We start from the raw sequence: 18,325 nt of genomic DNA, 5'->3' as shown, positions 1-18,325 counted from the left end.
TCGTACCAGCGTCCCCGTGTTGGTAGGCAACGGAATAGACCGCTATGCTACCCGGACACCCAATAAATATATGATTGACAGATTTAGGTTGCATGAAACGATTTCCCAACCAAGTTTGGGGTTTTTTGTGCCTCCGATCAGAGTCATCTAGTATCTGCCAATACCAATTCTCCATCTCATATTTGTGTTTTTCTGCATAACATAGTCGTACAGTGAACGCTGGGAGTACATTAAAGTTAGTAAAAACAATCCAATTTAGGTAAGACATGCTTAACTCTGCATAAAGAAAAAATAGCATAACAGCTATCTGTTAATGGTTTCCATTTATTGTTTTTAACAAAGTAAAACTATAGAAATTATATTAAATACAATATCTCTTACAAATGTTGAAAACACAGAACAAAAATAAAGGATCCTCCAAAGAGCAACCTGTGAACTTGTTTAATTCCTTCAAGTGATTGTCAAGTGAAGTGTTTTATCATATTTACTCATTGTGCGTCAGGTTTAATTAATGAAAACTTTTAATGGCATTGACCTTAACAGGACTAAACATTAGAGAAATAGAGAGAGGTGGAGAGACCTAGTCCTACAGTATTTGGGGTATTTGGCCCGTGCAGGGCCAATAAATTTACAAAAATTTCTACAAAACCTTTTTTGCTTCTTCATTATGGGGTATTGGATGTAGATTGATGAGAGAAAAAAAGGAATTTAATCCATTTTGGAATAAGGCTGTAACATAACAAAATGTGGGGAAAGTGAAGGGGTGTGAATACTTTCCGGATGCACTGTAGTGGGCTATGTGTGCTCTGCACATATATAGGAAGTTCAATGAGCCTGAATCTGACCCGAGCCTGATCTATAAAAAAAAAAAAAAAAAAGGCCCGAGCCCGGCCTGAATTGACACAGCATGTTATGACCTGATGGGCTTGCAGACCTCTAACTGGCATGCATCAGTAGTCCAGCAATGTGCCAGGTAACATCTGAGTGAATTCAACATGTTAACCACTTCGTCCTTTCAGGTGTGTGCTGCAGTCGGAGTGCACGCGTGGCGCCCAGCCGGGACAGTGGTTGTGGAGTTTTGACATGGAGCAGCAATGTCTGGCCATCCAGTCCCTCAATCCCTCTAACATCAGCAGGGAGGAGACCAGGACGGTAAGGTTACACATACAGAGGTAGCTACATTAAAGAGAAACTCAACCCCAGACCATTTTAGTGAGTTTGCTGACATCTACAGGTTAAAAACCTGCCAGGCTGGTCTTGGTACTGTGTGATGTTAGCCTAGCAGGATAAACACAGCTGCAGCTAATGAAATTACTGATGGTTTCCATTTGATTTCGGTGTACCAGCTCCCCTATCAGCATTGAATAACTGACAGACAGACAGAGCCAACACTAACAACTGTCAGCAGTACTGTCAATGCTTGTTCTTTGGCACACCTACATCAAACAGAGCCATATGTATGCATACTCTGTGTGTGTGTGTGTGTGTGTGTGTGCGTGCATGCGTGTGTGCGTGCGTGCATGCGCAGGGATACAACTCCCATTGGTAGCCATAATACTGAGCAGTCTTCTGTGCATCTCTGAAATGCCACGAGTATGGTGCAGAAAACTGTCGGTCAGTGTATGTGAAAACTTCTTGGTTTGCTGATAGGCTTCATTGTAAGAAAATGCCAGTAACAACTCTACATTCATGCATTTGCTGTTAAGAATCCCAAGACTTTGGATTGCCCTGCATGAGGAGATCAGGCATGCTGACTCGGTGCCCCATTTTAAGTCACTCCTCAAAACACACCTGAACAAAGCTGCTTCTAATTTTTATTTTAATCCTGGTTTGTTTTTTTTGTTGTTTTTTTTTTATTCCTTTCATTGTTTTTATATTTATATTTGTAATTGCCCCTGTAATTTTTTCTTTACTAACTGACACTTTTTACTTTTCCCCATGACTTTTATTAATTTACTTTATGTATGTACAGCATTTTGTACCTCTGTTTTGAAAAGTTCTATGTAAATAGTTATTATTGTTATTGTTATTATTATTGTTGTTATTATTAATGTTATTATTACATACAGCTGTATAAGATAATGTGAATTACAGTACTACATAATACAGATATACAGTGTTATTCACATTTTCTTAAACAGTACATCCTATAGGCAAACCAGGAATTAGGTTTTCATGTTGACTGTTTGTCTGCCAGTGACATCACTGGATGACACAACATTGATGGCTGATGGCAGCACTGTTGCCTCACGGCAAGTAGGTCCTGGGTTCGAACCCCAGGCTATCCCAGGTCCTTTCTGTGTGGAGTTTGCATGTTCTCCCCGTGTCTGTCCCCGGGTGCTCCGGTTTCCTCCCACCATCAAAAAGACATGCATGTTAGGGTTAATACACCTGTGTGCCCCTGACCAAGGCAATGGAAAGAAGAACTGGAGTTGGTCCCCAGGTGCTGCAGCTGCCCACTGCTCCTATACAATAGGATGGGTTAAATGCAAAGAACAAATTTCATTGTAACCTGTGCAATGTCAAAACAATGTGGCTTTCTTCTTCTTCTTTCTTCAAACACAGAGAAGACTGCTCAGTATTATGGCTGCTAATGCGGTGTCATTCTCACAATATGCATTTAGAGATAATGGAGAAAATCATGATGGTTTCCATTCAACATTTAAGCCATAAATGTTTGTATGTATTTATGCTATCAGTTAAAACTCTTCAAAATAGTGTTGTGTTTGTTACACCGAGGTGATCTTGGGGTGTGGCTGTGTCAGTTTCTTAATCCTTGTGATGACAACCAGATTAGTTCCATTTGTCTTTTCGATTTTGAATTTACAATAACGAGTCAGAATGCGTAGGTTGTGTTACTTGAGGAGAATTGCAAAGTGACCGTTTACCACACATCCTGACAACTCATCCCACTGGCAAGTTGTCAGAAGTGCACATTCTTGACAAAGCTGTGTATAACTCCATATTTACACTGAAACCTAAAAATCTGAGAAATGCATTCCTGGGCATGACTCTGTTCTTTTCTTTGGAATGAGAAGTAATTGATCATGATTATGATTTGTGTTGTGACCAGGAAATGTAAATGGAAGAAAGAGTGGTGCACAACACTTCCCAGTCTCCTCTATATCTTTAGATATTCCCATGTGTAACTCTACCCGGTGGGATCTAGTTGAGTCTGTGTTAATATGCTCTCTATCCCCTGACTGTTTTCCTTTCATCCCCCCTTTCTCTCTCTCTCTCTCTCTCTGTCTCTGTCTCTCTCTCTCTCTCTCTCTCTCTCTCTGTCTCTGTCTCTGTCTCTCTCTCTCTCTCTCTCTCTCTCTCTCTCTCTCTCTCTCTCTCTCTCTCTCTCTCACCTTCAGATCTCGCTGTCTGTCCCAGGCCTTCCAGAGTTGGAGGAGGGGGAGTCTTACTCCTGTTTTTTTGAGGACAGCCAGAGTTCCGCTACCATCACAGAAATGGGGGTGACCTGCCGCTCCCCAGACACCCACAAGGTGCCAATGGTGCCACCGGGACAGGGTTAGTGCATTTTGGGCATTTAGTAGATGTGGCTATTTGAGAGACTGTGTGGTGGTGGAGCTTAGAGATGAACACAAAGCTTTTGATAGCTGGATTGAACTCAAACAGTGTATGATTTGGCCAAAGTCTTCAATTTTATTTCTTTGTGTGTGTATGTGTGCATGCCCGAACCGACAATATACACACACCCCTCTGTTCCCATGTATACAGCCTAGTCCAATCCTCTTTCCTAAGCCAGGTTACACAGCAGGGAGTAATCTCTATTGAGCAAACAGCCACCCCCTCATCTAATTCACTCAGCATCTGTGGGCTGCTTTATGCCCTCTGGTGACCTGGGGTTAAGAAATTGTTTATCATCCACAGAGCATTTCATTTAAACGCAGATCTTTGGTGATAAAAAAAAAAGATTAGTGTGCTTGCACATGAAAATTTCATGGAGGTCTCTCACACACAGAGACATGGACACAGATTACAATCAGATATCACTTGCTAGCATGAAGTAATATCTAGTATCTACGTTTGGATTCTACTGCTCTCGCTCTCTCTCTCTATGTGGGTGTCTCTCTCACTCACTTGTTTCTGATTTATGCTTCCACATCAAGGTGACAGTGTTGATACACCGTAGAGCCCCATGATGTAGATGCTTACAGTGTAGGGATTTATTTATCAACCCACTGACCATTATAGCACTGCCACAAAACATGATGTCAGTGTGGTGTATCCTGTCTATGAGAAAAACTTGAAGTTGTTGTGTTTATAGTCACATTCACTGGTAACTGGCTGTGAAGAGAAGGTTTACAATGAAAATGGCTTTGCTAGATGAACAAAAATAGCTAATTTTGTTGCCATTTTTGAAAAGAGGCTGGGATAGGCTCCAGCATCCCCGTGACCCTGAGCAGGATAAGCAGTTTGGACAATGGATGGATGAATGGATGGATGAAAATTATGTTGGAAGAGGAGATGGTCTGGAAGACCATGGAAGATGTTGATGCAGGAGGACGGGGAATTCGTTGTTTGTTCACCTGATGTGAGAGATGGATGAAATGCCAGCTGCAAGCACTGAAAACACTTGGCAGGAAATACCATTTAAGTGACCCAAGCAAACCAATCACATTTCTTGCGGTGTCCGCGTATCTGTGTAACCTCTATACATAGTTACATTTTTGAGGAGGGGAGCAGTGGCTTTAGTGGAGCACTCTGTGTAGCTGTGCAGAAGCTGCTGAGAACTATGGCTAGCTAGTACATCACCACCTCGCCACCGAAGCATAAATCGGGGATCATACAGTCACTCCCTCACTTACTCCTACACACATTCTCTCTCTCGCTCTCTCTCTCTCTCTCTCTCTCCCTCCCACACACACACACACGCTTTTCCCATACACTAATCTCTCTTTCTCACTCACTAACGCACACATTTTCCCATACACAGTCATGTTCTCTCGCTCTCTCTCGCTCTCTCGCTCACTCACTCACTCACTCACTCACTCACTCACTCACTCACTCACTCACTCACTCACTCACACACACACACACACACACACACACACACACACACACACACACACACACACAAACACACTTTTTTCCATACACATAATCTCTTTTACACACACACCAAGTGGCCATCCGACTGCCATCTTCACACACTCCCAACCCCAAACAACCCTTCTCTATCTGGTTCCCATCCCAGCATTCCTGGAGCGTTAGGCCTGTTGTGGTTCTCAGGGTGCCGGGGTTAGCGGAGGCAGCTTGGAGGCTTTAGCTGTACAAAGACACACAAAAAAGAAGACTGTTGCATAGCCCAGGCATTATCTAGGGATCTGCCTATGTCTTACCTTCATTAAAAGAGGGTTAGGACCTGCCCAACTCAATATGTGCAGGAGACAGATCTGAGGGGTCTGTAAGCACTGCCTCAAAGTCATATATGGATTAGATTGTGACATGAACATCCACCTTTTCAAAAGTAACATACATTGTTTTTTACTGTCCAGTTGGTCCCTGTTCACTATCAATGAATCAATCTGAATCAATTAGCCAACCAATCAAAAATTTATTTGCAAGCATATTTCTTACATCCAAATGCAATGCACTTATGCATTTTATCTGTGCATTATGTCAAAATGCACAGATAAAAAGTTAAGTATGGATACAAGATGAACACAAATAGAGCAAACAAAAAGGGGGGGTGGGATAAACAGAAAGTAGAAATAACAAAGTTCAAAGTAAATAGATAAAGAATTGACAAATAACATCTCAATAGACTAGTGAAGAAAATATGAAAGAAAAAGGAAATATAATGACATGACAACCCGTATTCAATCAGCAGCAGATTAGCAGCTATTAAGAAAGTAGAGGGTCAGCCGTGCTAGCTAAAGACATAGTTAAAAGGTGTTTTCATCACTTCAAAATAGAGACTATTTCAGCGTTCAGGACCATAGAAATAGAACGCTACTTCCCCGTGAGTCTTTGTTCATGTTGAGAGAAGAGGAGTACTGTCAAAAGATTGCACAAATTAGTCAGAAAGTGTGAAGTGAAGTGTTGTTTGCAGGTCTCCCTGTCCATATACACTACCGTTCAAAAGTTTGGGATCACCCAAACAATTTTGTGTTTTCCATGAAAAGTCACACTTATTCACCACCATATGTTGTGAAATGAATAGAAAATAGAGTCAAGACATTGACAAGGTTAGAAATAATGATTTGTATTTGAAATAAGATTTTTTTTACATCAAACTTTGCTTTCGTCAAAGAATCCTCCATTTGCAGCAATTACAGCATTGCAGACCTTTGGCATTCTAGCTGTTAATTTGTTGAGGTAATCTGGAGAAATTGCACCCCACGCTTCCAGAAGCAGCTCCCACAAGTTGGATTGGTTGGATGGGCACTTCTTTGAGCAGATTGAGTTTCTGGAGCATCACATTTGTGGGGTCAATTAAATGCTCAAAATGGCCAGAAAAAGAGAACTTTCATCTGAAACTCGACAGTCTATTCTTGTTCTTAGAAATGAAGGCTATTCCATGCGAGAAATTGCTAAGAAATTGAAGATTTCCTACACCGGTGTGTACTACTCCCTTCAGAGGACAGCAAAAACAGGCTCTAACCAGAGTAGAAAAAGAAGTGGGAGGCCGCGTTGCACAACTGAGCAAGAAGATAAGTACATTAGAGTCTCTAGTTTGAGAAACAGACGCCTCACAGGTCCCCAACTGGCATCTTCATTAAATAGTACCTGTTAGAGCCTGTTTGTGCTGTCCTCTGAAGGGAGTAGTACACACCGGTGTAGGAAATCTTCAATTTCTTAGCAATTTCTCGCATGGAATAGCCTTCATTTCTAAGAACAAGAATAGACTGTCGAGTTTCAGATGAAAGTTCTCTTTTTCTGGCCATTTTGAGCGTTTAATTGACCCCACAAATGTGATGCTCCAGAAACTCAATCTGCTCAAAGAAGTGCCCATCCAACCAATCCAACTTGTGGGAGCTGCTTCTGGAAGCGTGGGGTGCAATTTCTCCAGATTACCTCAACAAATTAACAGCTAGAATGCCAAAGGTCTGCAATGCTGTAATTGCTGCAAATGGAGGATTCTTTGACGAAAGCAAAGTTTGATGTAAAAAAAATCTTATTTCAAATACAAATCATTATTTCTAACCTTGTCAATGTCTTGACTCTATTTTCTATTCATTTCACAACATATGGTGGTGAATAAGTGTGACTTTTCATGGAAAACACGAAATTGTTTGGGTGATCCCAAACTTTTGAACGGTAGTGTACATGTTTCCAGGCTTCTCCCCACATGCTGAGCTTCCAGTAGACCACCAAGCCCTGAACCCTGCAATCAATCAATCAATCAATCAGTCAATTAGATTTTATTTGTATAGCACTTTTCATACAAACAAATGTAACACAAAGTGCTTCACACAATAAAACAATAACCCCCCCCAAATAAAAAGAATGAAAGTACAGGCCAATTTTATAAAAGTACAGACAAGTTTAAAATTGAGTTAGTAAAATAAATAAAAGTGCCATAAACACTGATTAAATAGAAGTAACAACAATCAGAGAGCAGAATATATAAAAATGGCAAAATATATAAAACACACACACACACACACACACTATGAACTTAGCTGTAGGCTGTTTTAGAAAGTAAGGTTTTTAACCTGCTTTTAAATGTGTCCAGTGTGAGGGCCTCTCTCAGGTCCTCGAGCAGGGTGTTCCATCTACTTGGGGCGTAAATACAAAATGCAGCTTCCCCTGCTCTAGACCTAGCACAAGGGATGGTTAAAAGACCACTGCCATTAGGTCCAATGGCAATGGTCTTCTTGCTGGTTTGTAAGTAATTAGCATGTCTTTTATATAGTGTGGTGCAAGGCCACTTAGTGCTTGTATACAATTAACAGAAGTTTAAAGTAAATTCTAGTTTTGACAGGGAGCCAATGCAGAGATCTAAGAACAGGTGTAATGTGCTCATACTTTTTAGTTCCAGTGAGAACACGTGCTGCCGCATTTTGAATTAACTGTAGTTGCCACACAGCTGATTTTGGGAGGCCGGTGAATAGTCCATTGCAGTAGTCTAGTCTACTTGTTATAAATGAATAGATTTAATTTTCCCAGCTATGGGTTAAATTGTGCCACTGCCTAGTGGATACCTCGGGGGAGAGAGGAATAGGCTACGGGAGTAAACCCCTACAGAAAATCAACGTCCACAGTGCTGTTGTTTTTTGTTTTTCTTGCCCTTTTGTATCAGTTTAAATCAGAGTACTGCTGGTGTTGTGTGTGGCTGCCGCTTCTCCCTCTTGTAGCCCCCCCCCCCATCCACCCCTGTATGTTTGTGCTATGTTTATCTGTTGTCCTGTTTCACCCCATTTATTGTAAAGTGACTTTGAGTGTTAGAAAAGCGTTATATAAGATTGAGTTATTATTATTATAATTATTATTATTATTTATCACAGTCTGATTTTGATAGAAAGCCCCTTAGTTTTGAAATGTTTTTAAGATGGTAGAAGGCTGACCTTGTGAGATGATTGATGTGGCTCTTAAAATTTAGATCACTGTTCATGATTACACCAAGATTTCTAGCTTTGCTTTTGCACTCTAGAGACTGCACTGTTTATGTCTGGGCTCCTCAAAGAATGGTGGGGGTGTGCACACAGACTGCATGAATGTTATGGCTATCCCCGCCAAACCTTCTCTGATGTTCCTTCCTCACCGTATTTAAAAGAACACCGAGTTAGCTAAGACTTACTCCATTTCTGAAGCTAGTGTGATAAGTCTAGCCAGATATTTTCACTTATTTGCTAGTAGCCTCTGTGACAGAGAGAAGCAAGATGTTGCCATGCACTTTTTCTGCCTTTTATTTTTCAAGAAGAAAAAAAGGTATGGGTGTGCATATCCAGTCTGACAAGGGTTCAGGTGCAGAATGAAAAACTCAAAAGTTAGGATGAAAGATATCCTCACGCAGAAAAATAAAGCTTTTAAATACTAGTTTAATGCAAGGTTTCAGTTATAGATCTTTGTGCATCTGAAGAAGGTCAGTGACCGAAACACCTGTCTTTTATCCCCCCCCCCCATGGGTTTCCTCTCTTATCCCCCCCCCCCCTCCCCCATTGGTTTCCTCTCTGTGTCTGTTAATTTCCTCCCCAGATTTTGTCACGGTCACCTTGGGTCTCCGTTTTGGTGATATCATTGTCACGGAGAGAGACTTCACCATCTATGACTGTACAGCTGTCAAGCAGCTGTCTGGCAGCATGCCGTGAGTTCCTGTTACTGATTAATCTTTTCTCTTGTCGCTCTTTTCTTTCCTCTGTCCTGTCAAACCCCTTACATATTTATTCTTTTGTTCAGGCTCTGTACTGTTATCTTCTGCTTTATGTTTTGTCACGTTATGTTATGCTATGTTATACTATGCTATGCTATGTTGCTATGTTATTTTATGTTATGTTATGCTGTTGTGTTATTTTATGTTGTGTTGTGCTATGCTGTTATGTTATGTTATGTTGTGATGTGTTGTGCTGTGCTATGTTGTGTTGTGCCATGCTGTTAAGTTGTGTTGTGTTGTGCCATGCTGTTTTGTTATGTTATGTTGTGTTTTTTTTGTGCCATGCCGTTGTTATGCTGTGTTGTGCCATGCTGTTATGTTATGCCGTGTTGTGTCATGCTGTTATGTAATGCTGTGTTGTACCATGCTGTTATGTTGTGTTGTGCCATGCTGTTATGCTGTGTTGTGTTGTGCCATGCTGTTATGTTATGTTATGTTATGTTATGTTATGTTATGTTATGCTATGCTATGCTATGCTATGCTATGTTGTGCCATGCTGTTATGTTATGCTGTTGTGTTGTGCCATGCTGTTATGTTATGCTGTGTTGTGTTGTGCTATGCTATGTTATGTTATGCTATGCTATGCTATGTTGTGCCGTGCTGTTATGTTATGTTGTGTTGTGCCATGCTGTTATGTTATGTTGTGTTGTGTTGTGCCATGCTGTTATGTTATGCTATGTTGTGTTGTACCGTGCTGTTATATTTTGCTGTGTTGTGTTGTGCCGTGCTGTTATGTTATGCTGTGTTGTGTTGTGCTGTGTTATGCTGTTATGTTATGTTATGGTATGTTATGTTATGTTATATTATGTTATGGTATGGTATGATATGTTATGCTGTTGTGGTGTGTTTGGTACTGCACTCTACGACTCTGTTCTTCTCTATTCTTTGAATTTTAGTTTGTGTATCTATGGGTGTATCTATGGATCGCTTTTCTGTTCTTTTTTTTTTAATCCTGGTTGTCCTTTCTGTCTTTCTCTCATCCTGCCTGCTCTGTCTGTTCATTTCTTTGTTCTCTGCATAGTTTTCCTTTCGTAATTTCTCATTCTTACCAATCTTTGATTTATCCCATATCACTGTGTTGACTTTGCCCAAAAAGTCTTCCATACACATGATTAAATTCAGTTTCCTACCATGTACTCTTTCTATATTTCTGCCCATCGCCACATGGGCTTGTCACATGACACATACCAGCTCCTTATAGCAGGGTTACATTGAAAAAAACCTACAATAAGACAAACTCACTAAGCTTGGGGATAACATTTGGGATCTTTAGCCAGGTGAACAGCAGAGAAAGTGCAGCATAAGTCCATCAGTTTGGTATATCCAGATCTTAGTGCTGTTTCGTACCTTAATGTGGTATTTTAACTGTGTACAGCCCAGTAATTTCTTTGGTTGTGTTGCCATGTGTGTCAACTCAGTTGGCCTTCTTCCCTTCGCTGCCAAGAAGCACGCTTCTCACCACACTGATAAGAAACCAAGGCCAAATTAAATTACAGCACTAACCTTTCCTACCAATGGGGGCAGACTGGCAGCAATTGGATTACTGTGTGGCATAAGCTCCCTCACTCCCTCCCTCGCTCTCCTTACAGATAAAAAGCCAGTACTTTATTATGTATAATCTACCTCTCTATCCTCCACTCCTACCTTTACTAGCTATCTTAACCTTGCTTATCTTCTCTCTCCTCCATCGCATTTGATTTTTTTTGTGCTAAACTGATCCTTTCAATTTTATGTCACGTTATGTTCGTGTTTAAGCAAGTTTATATCAAATCATGTTATATCTTATCTTAAAATGTCAGATCTGATTTTTGGTAACCCACCACATCCGTGTTTTGTCCCCCTGTCTCCAGTTGCCATGGTTGTGTGCTGAGTCGATGGGGCTGTAACTGGTGCGTCCACCAGCATTCGTGCACTCATAAGCCCACTTGTGAGGAAGGTGTTATTATCTACAACCAGCATGTAAGATACAACACACAGCACACAGCCCATCTCGGTTTTACAGACACATTTATCAGCTTTAATGAAACAGTCATTTAGATATTAGAATAAGAATATATGGACACCCCCACAGATGTCTACTTTTGACTTGAATGTTTATAAGGCGTTAGACAAAATAGACATTCACTTATATCACATTGAGAATTTGTAGACACTTGACACTGATAAATAATTAAAAAAAAACTGGTGAGTAGGTGCACATGTTTCATGGGTTCCTCATTCAGATTAAATGTTTTAATTTTTCACCATTTTCACTGCTCTACATATTCCAAGACAGGTATATATATTTTTTAACAAATAATCATTTCCATTTCACCTGCATGATTGGGTGCATGAGTCATAATCAGTGGTAATATGATAACCCTGGGATTTGTCTTACGCTTCACATTTGAGTTTATCGGTTTGACTTTGGGTTGTTTCCATCTGTCCTTACCCATTTGTTTTTATTTCTGTTTCACCTCTCCACATGTCTCTCCTCTCCTCTCCTCTGGCCTCCTCTCCTCTCCTCTCCTCTCCTCTCCTCTGGCCTCTGGCCCCCTCTCCTTTTCTCTTCTCTCCTCTCCTTTCCTCTTCTCTCCAATCCTCCTCTCTTCTCTTCCTCTCTCAGTTTAAACTCCCTACCTCAGCTCCTCCCACATCCAAAACCATTAGAGTCACCAACGCCCCTACTACTACAACGCTAAACCCAACAACCACTCCGCTGCCAACTACCACCATGACCACACCCACAACCATTGCCTCGACAACGACAGCAACAGCAACAACCAAAGCCCCTACAACTATAGCAATCACTCAGGCGCCTACAACCCAGTCCTTAGCCACCACTCTACCTGCAACCACAAGCCCTGAGCCAACGGCACCACCCAGCACCACTCTGCCCCCACAACCACCGACCACACCAGCTCACACCACCATCCCACCACCAGAGGTCGCCACAGAAGAGATGGAGGAGCAGACTAAAACGGCGGAGCTGGTCGTTCTGTCTGAGAGTGACGTGGATGGGGTCCCAGTTACTGCTGTGGATGCTGAGATTGCCCAGGTAACGGAGTCAGCGCCAGTCACTGCTGCAGATGATAGACAGCCATTCATCCCCCTCATGATCCCAGCCATGGAGCCGCCGCCACTGGAGGTGGTGACGGATTCCAGCAGCACACAGGAAGCGGAGGAGGTACTGACCCTGGAAGAGCCTCCGACAGACGCCACCCAGGGCTTCTCGGGCTACTCTCTGCCCACCCCATTTCCTCTGGGGGAGCCAGCCGAGTCCGAGCCCGCCTTCCACCTAGACCTGACGCAGGCCCCCTCCCCGCTGCCCCCACAGGAGGCCCAACCCTACACTGAGGCAGGAAGCCAAAGCCCGGACTCCAACTTGGATGTTCATGCAGTGCCGAAGGAGGAAGTCGACAACAATTCAGAGATCAGCGCGGGTGAAAATGACACAGCCACCTTCTCAGCTGCAACTGTGTTGTCAGGTGACGGGGAGGAAGACCATGCCCCCCCCGCCTACCCTCGCCTCCTTGATGCAGACTCAGAGCTGGATTACCAGTATGACATGGCAGAAGCCTTCCTCCCGGTGAGTTGCAGCACTTCTGCCCCCCGAACCTCAGCAGCCTCTGCGCTCACCTCCACTCTTTTTCTGGATGTGGTGTAAAAACCCCTTCCTCTGACACCTGACACCTTGCTCTGTCCTCCTTCTGCCTCTATTCCCCTACTGTTTTCTTTTTCTTTTCTTTTTAACCTTGTTTCACTTTCTGTGTTGCTGTTTTTGCTTCTGCTTTGGAAACTTGCTCTAAAAAACCAGCAGTTTTGCTTTTTTTTGTATTTCAATGTTTTCGTGCTTCATGATTTAATAGACCATGATAACAGGTGAGTATCACATTTAAAAGCTCACTTTGAAATCAGCTTTAATTTGGGGGGATAGTAATGATAATAACTAGAAGGTCCATCTCCTGGAGAAAATGAGTGGACTAGCTACATGCAATCGCACCCAGTGATCCCCTTGTAAACTTCACATCATACCATTAGTTTCTGTGACAAAAAATTAAAGATGAACGTTAGATATAAAGTATGGCAAAATGTTAAAACCTTGAATATGGGGTGTCCGGGTAGCATACCAGTCTGTTTCATTGCCTGCCAACACGGGGATCGCCGGTTTGAATCCCTGTGTTACTCCGGCTTGGTCAGGCGTCCCTACAGACACAATTGGCCGTTTCTGTGGGTGGGAAGCCGGATGTGGATGTGTGTCCTGGTCGCCACACTAGCGCCTCCTCTGGTTGGTCGGGGCACCTGTTCGGGGGGGAGGGGGAACTGGGGGGAATAGCGTGATCCTCCCACGCGCTACGCCCCCCTGGCGAAACTCCTCGCTGTCAGGGGAAAAGAAGCAGCTGGCAACTCTACATGTATTGGAAGAGGCATGTGGTAGTCTACAGCCCTCCCCGGATCGGCAAAGGGGGTGGAGTGGCAACCGGGACATCTCGGAAGAGTAAGGCAATTGGCCAGATACAATTGGGGAGAAAAAAAAAGGGGGGGGGGTCCAAAAAAAAGAAAACGCTTTATAAAACACGAACCAATAATGTACATTGAAAAACAATAAAGAACAAGAATAACAATAGAAATGAGAAATGAACAAGAACTTGTGGACAAAATGGAGGAAAAAATTTGAATATGGAACCATAAAATGGGCTTACCAGCATGCCTATGTATAAAAATTAGTTGTTTTTCAGGGGTTTTATTTAAAAGATGAACCAGATTTATTTGCTTTCCTGAGTTCCTCTGAGAGGGCATGCCTACATCTGTAACAGCAATGCTGCTGTCTCCGTATACCAGTTTATGAGGGAGGAAAGGGTAGGATTCTGTATGTTTTCCTGTGTTTATGCCATTTTGTGACATTGTGTGTGGAATTCAGGGGGACGAGGGCTCCTATGTGAGCTGGGGATCCTCAGCTTGTCCCTGTGTTGAAAAGGTCCAAGGTTCACCTCTCTTACCAGTCAAAGTGGAAAGGAAGATAACCTTACTGGCACGCAACCTGCACCTGTACCAGGTAGAATAACGGCAAGCTCAAGTACAGAAAACATACATTGTGCACTTTCACTTTGAAACATATACCTGCCTGTGTAGACAGCCTCACCCTAATGAACACACACGCGCACACACACACATACTAGCCTACAAGACAGGGGTGGGCTCAGATGACGTGGATAAGAGATTCTCTGAAACAAAACAATTGTTATTGGGTTTGTGGTGTTCAGGACAAAGAGCTGGATTATGAGTGTGTGTTGGTGATCGAAGGGCAGACCGTGGTGGTGGATGCCTATGTGGAGATGGACGAGATGAATCCATCTCTCTTTGACATTACCTGTCAACTGCACAAGGTCTGAGATTATTCAACAGATTATTTCACAGACTCTTATTCATTCAGAAATAGACTAATTATAGCCTAATTGAACCAAAACCAGTAATATATGAATTTTGGACAAATTCATTGCTCAATATTACATGAGTATATTTTATTACAGTTTATTATTATACTCTATTCTGCTTTTTTGGCAGAAAATTGTTCATGATTTGTTTTTGTTTTTTTGATATTTGATAGGTTTAGAAGTGTTTAGGTAATGTTTAAGCAAACCAGGTTTTTTTAATTCTTTTTTTTTTCCGAATGATGGCTATCTCAACATGACGCTAAATGCCTTGTATGTCAAATTTAATGCCACATTTGATACTGTAATTCGCAAATGCGTGTCTGACCAGCAGAGATTCTTTGAGAGCCAACCTATTTTTATTTCTTGGACAGTATTCGTACTCAGCTCTTGTGGAAGAATACAATGCCGTGGTGTATGTGAAGAGGAGGGACACCTTCCATGTGGACAGTGCCACTGGTCTATATGGTAAGGTTGACAGTTTCAATTTGATTTTACTTTTTTCTTCTACTGTATTGTTTATCTGTTGGTCTAATTCTGGTCCAGTGAGGTTTAGTCTAGTCTGTTCAATGACCAGTGCATATTGCTAGCTGAGTGCAAATGTACATTCATCTTCAGTGGCCCTCTGATTATCTTACTTCTTGTCTTTTTCTGCTCTGAACATACAGCTCATTTTTCACTCTTTCCCAAATCCAGAAGTCATTGACACATTAACACGCTGTAGTGAGAGTCTCCCTACATCTCGTTTGACTCCCATCCCACCGCAGCCCCTTACTCTCAACACATGCACAACTGCATGCTGGCAAATTCACCCAAATTCATGCGTGCTCATTTCCCAATCACTGCCTATTGCTACTATTCCTTCTAATCTCCTTCTGCTCTGTGTGTCTCCCATCCAGTGACTCTGTACAACTGTACAGTGGGCCGCTCAGACTGCAGCCGCTGTCACACGGCGGACCACAAGTATGGCTGTGTGTGGTGTGGCGGGACTGAGGCCAGCTGCCTCTACTCAGACTCCTGTAGTGAGCCCATAGAGCAGACGTGCCCTGCGCCGGTCATACACACTGTGAGTGCTACAACCTCATCACCCAACGCTTTAACCCTGGGGAAGGGAGGAGGAGGGAGGAGGTAGGGGGTTGCAGCTTCTTGTTTTCAGCATCCCCACCTTGAAGGCATGTGGTAGTATGCAGAATCAGTGTTGTGAATAGGAGATGTGGAAAGTTGGGTGAGGGCCATACTGTACCATGTGAACTTAAAAGGAAACAATGACAATTTTCAGCATTATCTCTTTATGTCTGTTGTGGGGGTAACACTCCATTAGCAGTCATAACACTGAGTTGTCTTCTGTTTGTCTGTGAAACACTGCCAGATTTGTGTAGAAGCTGTGTCTAGCAGTGGTCCTGTGTCTAAAAATGTCCAAAATTAAGCCAATGAGTAAAATGGTATTATAAGCACAATGGGGGAAATACCACAAAAATAAGACCTAGTTTATAAAAAAAAAATGAATTGTCCTTTAAGGGTTCATGAAGTCCAGACATTTGAAATGAAGAGCCTTTGGTCACTGGGTCAGTGCTGTAACCTTTACATCCTTCACCTCCAACCTCAACTCAAAAGCAGCTCTTGGGCTCCATCTAGCCTCTGTTTCACTGAAAAGCATGACTGCTCTGAGAAATCCCTCGAGATCAAGTTCTGCTTAAGTCTGATCATCAATACTCAGCCGGGACACATGTTGGCTGTGTGTTCCTATCAATTCACTCACCTTTCAGCCGAATGTCATCGCATCACCTGATGGAAAAGTATTGGCAAATATACCAAAGTCATGTGAGCGGGACTGTCTTTTCTAAAACATTTGTCTTTGCCTTCTCTTTGCCTAGATTGAGCCTCTATCGGGCCTGTTGGAAGGGGGAACGATGTTGACCATCTCAGGCTCCAACCTGGGTCAAAAGGCTGAGGACATCCTCCACTCTGTGACTGTGGCCGGGGTGCCCTGCTCAGTCATCTCCAGCCTCTACGAGATCTCCTCCAGGTACACATGGGGTGTGACGTTGGTGGTTTAGAAAGAGCTGTTATGGGGTGTCCGGGTAGCATAGCGGTCAATTCCATTGCCTACCAACACAGGGATCGCCAGTTCGAATTCCCACGTTGCCTCCGGCTTGGTTGGGCATCCCTACAAACACAATTGGCCATGTCTGCGGGTGGGATGCCGGATGTGGGTATGTGTCCTTGTCACTGCACTAGTGCCTCCTCTGGTCGGTCGGGGCACCTGTTCAGGGGAGAGGAGGAACTGGGGGGAATAGCGTGATCCTCCCACACGCTATGTCCCCCTGGCGAAACTCCTCACTGTCAGGTGAAAAGAAGCGACTGGCGACTCCATATGTATCGGAGGAGGCATGTGATAGTCTGCAGCCCTCCCCGGATCGGCAGAGGGGGTGGAGCAGTGACCATGATGGCTCAGAGAGTGGGGTGATTGGCCGGGTACAATTGGGGAGAAAAGGGGGGGAAATCCGCAAAAAAAGAAAGAGCTGTTATGTGTTTTGTTTGAGATTTTATCTGGCCACATTTCTTTGTTTACTATGACTGGCAATGTGAAAACAGTTTTCATGATTCATGTGTTGAAACATTGCATCATTGGTTGTTCAGAATGATTAATCATGATCTGTCACTGCGTCGGATGTGGTTGTAAAAATTTCGTCATAGTCAAGATTTGCCCTTCATATTTGTTTTCATGTTTACTGCTGTAGCGGACCATGAGGTCTTGCACTGGGCCTTCAGTGGTCAGATTGATGACCCTGCTACACACACACATATACACAGACACAGACATACACACACTAAAATCGCAACAGTATGCAAACTATTTCATTATTGAAAAGTAGAAGCACGCACAGTGCACGATTGTGGAGAGGATCAAAACAAACGAATGTGTTTCAGCTAAAATGCTGATGATGGATTTTAACTGAAACGCATTCATTTTTGCCCACAATAAATAAGACCTGTGAATGCTGGTATTTTACCTCATTAATTCCACTTAGAAATAATTACAAAATCGCCTTTGACACCTGTGGTCATGTGCTCAAACCACCGGCTCAACAGGCTGAAACAATGCAAACCCTAGTTATTTCCCCCACTAAGACAAATGCATTAGCAAAACTGCCAACTGGCCTTCCAATGGCCTAGACGTTCGCTCATGTTGCTCAATATAATCAGCCAACAATATAAAAGATTTTTTTGAAAGATAGAAATTAGGCCATATATATAGTAAAACATACAAAAGACTTCTTCAGCATGTATTCTGTCCAGATTACATGCTGAAGAAGAGCGTCTTGCCCGAAACGTCCAAAGTGACAATATTACGAAGTTCAAATTGGAGTGCTGGCTGAGTTCTGGCTCTTTTTTTATGTGTGGATTATAATGTTTAATACCAATGCCGCAAAACGCCTTACTAGGGTTGTGTTTAACAAAAATGTTTTGGAGTGATTAAAAGAAAAGTCTTTTTTTTATTATAAAGAAACCTCATGTCTGTGCATCTGCAATATTGAATGCTCTCTTTAAAATGTAGTCTAGACATACTGTACATAGACGT

At 42.6% G+C, this 18,325-nt stretch overlaps 1 protein-coding gene across 1 annotated transcript in view; it reads left to right on the top strand.

Annotated features, from left to right (window-relative positions):
• Positions 1–18,325, top strand: part of plxnb1b (plexin b1b) — a 71,014-nt gene that overhangs the window by 17,628 nt on the left and 35,061 nt on the right. Inside the window, exons 5-14 of the mRNA XM_056301354.1 lie at positions 1,020–1,152; positions 3,363–3,519; positions 9,157–9,265; positions 11,182–11,290; positions 11,937–12,899; positions 14,232–14,366; positions 14,575–14,697; positions 15,117–15,210; positions 15,642–15,808; positions 16,617–16,768. Of these exons, the coding sequence (XP_056157329.1) occupies positions 1,020–1,152; positions 3,363–3,519; positions 9,157–9,265; positions 11,182–11,290; positions 11,937–12,899; positions 14,232–14,366; positions 14,575–14,697; positions 15,117–15,210; positions 15,642–15,808; positions 16,617–16,768 (2,142 nt within the window). The remainder of the gene's footprint in view (positions 1–1,019; positions 1,153–3,362; positions 3,520–9,156; positions 9,266–11,181; positions 11,291–11,936; positions 12,900–14,231; positions 14,367–14,574; positions 14,698–15,116; positions 15,211–15,641; positions 15,809–16,616; positions 16,769–18,325) is intronic.

The sequence above is a fragment of the Lampris incognitus genome, chromosome 2 (assembly GCF_029633865.1).
Source record: "Lampris incognitus isolate fLamInc1 chromosome 2, fLamInc1.hap2, whole genome shotgun sequence".
Lineage (NCBI taxonomy): Eukaryota > Metazoa > Chordata > Actinopteri > Lampriformes > Lampridae > Lampris > Lampris incognitus.
The sequence above is the reverse complement of the archived record's forward strand: the minus strand, read 5'-3'. Positions and strand labels throughout refer to the sequence as shown.